Genomic DNA, 6,696 nt, shown 5'->3' with positions numbered 1-6,696 from the left:
TTTAATTATATTTCTACTTTTATTTGTCATTTTTGACATATTAAAAAATAATTATTTTTTCTATTTTATTCTTAGTATTAATTGTATTTTTTCAAATTAATTTCAAACTCAATATATACGTTATTTAATAAGAGTACTATAGTAAAATGATTATGTTATTAATTATTTTTCTTAATAAATGTATCAAGTTAAAATATGACAACTATGACGAGTAAAAAGGTACTTTCTCCGTTCACTTTTACTGTCTCTAAATTTTTTTAGTTATATTTCTACTTTTACTTGTCATTTTTGACATATTATAAATTTTATTTTATTTTCGATTTTATCCTTAGCATTAATTGTCTTATTTTTAAGTTAATTTCAAAACTCAATATAAATGTTATTTAATAAGGGTACTATATATGATAAAATAATTATGTTATTATTTTTTTCTTAATGAATGTATCAAGTTAAAGTGTGACAACTAAAAGTGAGCGGAGGGCGTATGACATAAAAAAATTAGATTCTCAAATTTCAATATAAATATTTTCATGGCTCTTCTTCTTCTTGTGAACTCAAAACCAAACTTTTGTCCTCTATATATTCTTCACACAATTCTCCCTCCTTTCTTATCTATCTTCCCACCCCCACCCCACCCACCGCCCCAACACATCAAGAAGAAAAATAAATATTTTTGGTGACTTTGGTTCTCAAAAATTCAAAGAGAAATGATGAAGAAAATGTTATTTTTGGTGTATATAATTTTCTTGGAAATAATTTTGATAGCTTCAACAATGGCAAAATTTGATGAAGTTATGAGTCCAACAAAACTAAAAATGTTTGTTGATGAATTACCAGACATGCCAAGAATCAAAAGTTATGATATTATTAATGGTGTTCATGTTCCAAAGTCTTTCAACATTGGCATGTACCATAAAAAATGGGTTAGTAAATTATTTATTACTACTCCTTTAATTTATTTTGTTAAATTATAATTAGTTATGAACTTCGTCGTTAATTTAATAATTTTTTTTTCTTATAATCCATTGGTAAATAAAATTAGTGATATATTTTGTAGTTCATCTGTAGAATTTGTTTGACGTTAATTCCTATACTTTGTTGTTATAACAACATATAAAATAAATTAATCGAAATAGTTTTTATCCCACAAACATTTTTTATATGATGTTTAGCATTCGTTTTGAGATTTAACTAATTAAAATATCGTATCGGGAAGTCTTAATATGGAGAATTATGAAGATAAATGGCATTTTATTGAATATCGAAATCTTGAATTTGAGATTTTTGATTAAAAATGAAGGAATATTTGCTAATTTTTGTATGTTTTTGTGTGTATGTGTTTTTTTTTTTTCAGCTTTTTTATGTGACAGTTTTTTAACTTTATTTACTTAAACGTCTAGTGGTTCACGAGGTTCATAATTTGTGATTTTAGCAATTTAAATTGCATGAGTAACCAATAATTGATAAAGATTGATAATTCCTATAAAAAATAATAATGATAAGAGGAAATATTTAAATTTATTTTCGTTAATCGTTAAAGTGATATTCTTTTATTTAGCCTAGGTCTATTGAAAACGGTTTTTCCATCCACGACGATAAAGTAAAGTCTGCGTGAATCTTGCATGTGCCACCCTAACTCAGGGGCGGAACTATACTTGGGATAGGGGTTCATCCGAATTCCCTTTGACGGAAAATTATACTATATATACATGATTAAAATTATTTTTTATTTATATATAATAGATGTCGAGCTCCCTTTGATTAGTTCGTATGTTCACTCGTAAAATCTCTTGGTGAAAATCCTGTCTCTGTCACTGTGACCTAACCCCACTTATATATATATGGGATTAATATTGTTAATAATGTTGTTAAAATTGATAGAAGAGGGGGAAAATTGACATTAGACCTACCAAATTTTCCACACTAATATTTTGTTGACTCCAATGTCTTCCTAGTGTAAAAATCTAGATTTTATGTATTATTGGATTCACATTTTTTAGGGTGTACCTTTACTTTATAACAAAACTTTCCGATATAAATTCAAATTATCGAGTTTTAAAATGAGTACCGAAAGTAAGTGTCAAGACTAAAATGCCTCCAACTAGACATCTACTATATAAGAATAATAAACATTGGAAATAAAATACTACCTAAGTGTTCCATCTAGTAATTCTTATTGTCAACATTCCGTTTAGAAATTTTATTAATATTAAATTTGTACCAAAGTTTTTTCCACCAATAGAGTGGAAAAAGTTGCTATTAAACCTTAGTATTTATTTTTAAATGTTACAAGCTGGATTAATTTCTTTTTCACTTTGAATGCCCAAAGTTTAGATCAATGTCCACTAATACCACTTATCTTAATCATTAAACTTTGGAATAAATGTTATTAAGTACTTAATCATTAAACTTTGGAATAAATGTTATTAAGTACTTGTGAATGGAGAAAAGTATTTACTTTTATAAAAGTATTAGTACTAGATATAATTGAATCAGATTCTTTTATAGTACAAAAAGTTTTTTCCTCCACAAAGTTCTATTCTTCCTTTTTTGTTTAATTTAAATTTAAGGAAAGTCACACTTTATAACACTTTTTAAAATAAATAACTCAAGTTTGAAAACTTTCCAAAAAGTGGTCAGTCGGATATACTATTTCCAATTTATAGTCATTTCCTAATTTGGATCATTTTGGTCTACGTAGTCCACATACGGTCTATATACAATACTGATACAATATTCAACTTGGACAATTCGGTCCTTTTAAAAATATTTTAATTTTTTGCTATAAAATTTTTAACTGATCAAATATTCTGTTTTTTTTTTTATTGTTTAGAAATAATAATTAAATTATATAAAAACGAAATAATTGTTAAATAGAATAAGTATCTATATACTTCCTCCGTCTCATTTTATGTGTCGTCATTTGACCGGGCACGGAGTTTAAGAAATAAGGGAAGACTTGATAAAGTTTACCAAATTATCCTTTATAAAAAATGTGTCAATATATTTTTTTTTAATTAAGTGGGACCAATAAGGGTAAAAAGGTAATTGTGGCTTTAAAAAGTTGCCAAATAAGGAAAGACGATACTTATTTTGGGATGGATTAAAAAGGAAATGATGACACATAATTTGGGACGGAGGGAGTAAGATATATGTATAGAAATTGTATAGTTCTATCCAATATGTAAATGTATAAAATATATATAAAAAATATATAGAAAGTGTATGGAAATTATATAATTATTGTATAAAACGTGTATAAATTATGTATCAAAATTGTATAATTTTTTGTACAGAATATTTATATGTATAAGATATGTATAGAAACTACAGAGAAGGTGTGTAGAAACGGTATAGAACAAGCCAATAAATTGAAATGGCTAGAAAGTGGAATTTAAATTCCATGGCTATCTTCATGGAAATAGTTTAATTTGGAGTGTCGTTTTTGTTCTTCCCCTTAAATTTGTTCTACGTAATTCACGTAGCACTTGATAGAGACGACTTTTATTTTTCGTTGGACCACCTATCACTTATAACTAAGAATTTATGACACCGAGAGTTTTGATTCTTGGAAATGGAATTACCTATCGAAGAGAGTGTTTTACCCTCAACGTGGAATATTTGACGAAAAATCGAGTTAATCGGCCTTAAATGGATACTGAACATCAAATGAAAAATTAAAAATCAAAAGTACCTCATTATAATTATTTATTCTAAGTTACCTATAAAATGTTATAGATTCAGCTGCAATAATTTATTAGTAATTGGATGGTGTATATAACTTTTATAATGTTATTGCATAAAAATTAAATTCTTTTAATTTTTTGTAGAAATTCCATAGGGACCTTCCAGCAACATCAGTGTTCGCATATGGTACATCGCGGTACACAGCAACAGTTCCTGGTCCTACAATCGAGGCCGTTCATCGAGTTGACTCATATATTACGTGGCAAAATCACCTCCCTTCAAAGCACATACTTCCATGGGATCCGACAATTCCAACTGCTACACCAAAAAATGGAATTCCTACTGTAGTACACTTACATGGTGGAATTGATGAACCACAAAGTGATGGACACTCAGAGGCATGGTTCACACAGAGATTCCAAAATCATGGACCAAAATGGAGTAAGAAAAGATATCATTACCATAATGTACAACATCCTGGTACGATGTGGTACCACGATCACGCGATGGGGTTGACTAGGGTCAACATTCTAGCTGGTCTCATGGGTGCCTATGTCATTCAACAACCGAACGTAGAGGGTCCATTGGGATTGTTATATGGTGAAGAGTATGACCGTCCATTGGTAGTTTTTGACCGCGCTTTTAAGCCAGATGGTTCGATTTACATGAACTCTACGGGGAATAATCCTTGTATACATCCTCAGTGGCAACCTGAGTACTTTGGTGACGCGATCATAGTGAATGGCAAAGCGTGGCCTTACATGAAGGTAAAAAGAAGGAAGTATCGTTTCAGGATCATCAATGCAAGTAACGCCAGGTTCTTCAGATTTTTCTTTACCAATAACATGACGTTTATCCATGTGGCGTCTGACTCAGCCTATCACGAAACTCCAGTTGAGCTTCGTGAACTGTTATTAGCTCCTTCAGAGATAGCTGATGTGATTGCAGACTTTTCAAAGTCAGAGTCACATTCCGCGATCTTAGCCAATGATGCACCTTATCCTTACCCGTCTGGGGATCCTGTAAACGAAGAAAACAGTAAGGTCATGAAGTTCGTCATCAACCCACATCGCCAGGTTGACACAGCGAATATTCCTCGGAATTTGATCAAATATCCATCTCCGGATGTATCAGAGGCCGCCTCGAATACAAGGTACATTGCCTTTTACGAGTATGCTAGTGACATAGATGAGCCTACACATCTATACATCAATGGGAAAACATTCGAGGCGCCCGTGACTGAGACACCAAGAGTTGGAACTAGTGAGATATGGAACGTAATCAATCTAACTGAGGACAATCACCCAATGCACATACATTTAGGTCTATTTGTTGTGTTGGAACAAAGAGAATTGGTGAATGTTGAAGAGTTTAAAGGTTGTATGTTGAAGTTGAATGATGCAATCAAGTGCAAAGTTGACAAGTATTCAATTGGGAAGAAGAAAGAGGTGGTTCTTCATGAGAAAGGGTGGAAAAATGTGTACAAAATGATGCCTGGACATGTCACAAAAATACTTGTGAAGTTTTCTTTCATACATTCAAATGAATCATATCCATTTGATGCAACAGCTGAGCCTGGCTATGTCTACCATTGTCATGTAAGTCTTTCTTATTCCTCAAACTTTGTATCTTTAATGTGACTCACTAAATTGACAACAGAGAACTGCGCATCCCTTACTTTCTACCGGAAGGTTGTGAGTTCGACTCACCAAGAAAGTAAAAAGGGGTAGGAGCTCCTCGGGAGGGCTCACTTTCAATGTGAAGGTTGTGAGTTCGAGTCATCGAGAAAGCAAAAAGTGACAGGAGCTCCTCGGGAGGGCTCACTTTCAACTTGAATGTTATGAGGTCGAGTTACCAAGAAAACAAAAAAGGGTAGGAGCTCCTCGGGAGGGCTCACTTTCAACGTGAAGGTTGTGAGTTCGAGTCATCGAGAAAGCAAAAAAGGGTGGGAGCTGTTATGGGGAGGGGTAGAAAATAAAATGACACATACACTAAATTTTTATTCAGTGTTTGGTGTTCGTATTAGATCACCGATTAATCCGAATCTGCACTCTATAAGGCCTATTAAAAGGAAAACCCTTTCCTACTGTGTATTTTTTTTCACACTGAGAGCTCAAACTCGAGGTCTTGTATTAAGGGCAAAAGGTTCTTATCCATCTCGTCACAACCTTTGATGATCATGTTGTTATGTTCATATTGAATTTTCAGCTACAAAAATTTATTATATTTTTTATCTAATGATTTCATTTTTATTTTTTTTTCTTGTTAAATGCAGATTCTTGATCATGAAGATAATGTCATGATGAGGCCTCTAAAGTTAATCAATTGATAGGAAAAGACTCCAATGATGCAAGAGAGAAAAGGGAAAATTAACTGCATTTTCTTTTATTAGTTTTGATAATTATAAATATATTAGTGGGTGCATATATGTAATCTAATGCATATAAATTATAAGCAATGAGAATTGAACTCGCATCTATTGATACATCTTTTTCTTATTTTATTTGGAGAAAATATATAATTACCCCATTGATCTTATTTGAGATTTGCAAAAAGACATCAAAACTTTAACTTCGACTTACTATCCCACGATTTTTCTTTATTTTGTTGCAAACACACCATTTTGACCCCCTGCGTGTACACACGCTCCACAGGCGCGTGAAAGGGCTCAAATTTGATTTTTTTTGACCAATTACAAGCTGCCACGTATAAAATAATTTAATATATAATTTATATTCTTTTTTTTAAAATTTACAATATTTATTTATTTTTAAAAATTATTTCATACCCCCATCCATCATTGTCTTCTTCCCAAACTTCTTCTTCATCACCATTACTCAACAACATCAATTACAACAATAACATCAATTACGCCCACAACAACAATATCATCATCATCATCACCATAACCCCACAATTTCTTCTTCAACACAATGCCACCATTAAAGCTCCTCCATTGAAGTTTTTTTTTTAAAATCATATCATTAAAGCTTCATTTTGCAATTAATT

At 31.4% G+C, this 6,696-nt stretch overlaps 1 protein-coding gene across 1 annotated transcript; it reads left to right on the top strand.

The window, feature by feature from the left end:
• The first annotated feature begins 545 nt into the window (after window positions 1-545).
• On the top strand, window positions 546-6,225 carry LOC107852853 (multicopper oxidase LPR1). The gene is made up of 3 exons (XM_016697895.2): window positions 546-923; window positions 3,831-5,285; window positions 5,963-6,225. The coding sequence occupies exons 1-3, from the start codon at window positions 708-710 to the stop codon at window positions 6,014-6,016; spliced, it is 1,725 nt and encodes a 574-aa protein (XP_016553381.1). The 5' UTR covers window positions 546-707; the 3' UTR covers window positions 6,017-6,225.
• Window positions 6,226-6,696: the final 471 nt, after the last annotated feature.

The sequence above is a fragment of the Capsicum annuum genome, chromosome 11 (genome assembly GCF_002878395.1).
Source record: "Capsicum annuum cultivar UCD-10X-F1 chromosome 11, UCD10Xv1.1, whole genome shotgun sequence".
Classification (NCBI taxonomy): Eukaryota; Viridiplantae; Streptophyta; class Magnoliopsida; order Solanales; family Solanaceae; genus Capsicum; species Capsicum annuum.
Note: the sequence above shows the minus strand (reverse complement) of the source record. Positions and strands in the feature narration are given on the sequence as shown.

What these genes read in the sequence shown, in the direction of transcription:
- LOC107852853 (XM_016697895.2), top strand. Translation starts at nt 708, where the DNA reads ATGATGAAGAAAATGTTATTTTTGGTGTATATAATTTTCTTGGAAATA. An exon ending in GCATGTACCATAAAAAATGG is followed by an intron (nt 924 to 3,830) that starts GTTAGTAAATTA and finishes AATTTTTTGTAG; the next exon opens with AAATTCCATAGGGACCTTCC. An exon ending in GCTATGTCTACCATTGTCAT is followed by an intron (nt 5,286 to 5,962) that starts GTAAGTCTTTCT and finishes TGTTAAATGCAG; the next exon opens with ATTCTTGATCATGAAGATAA.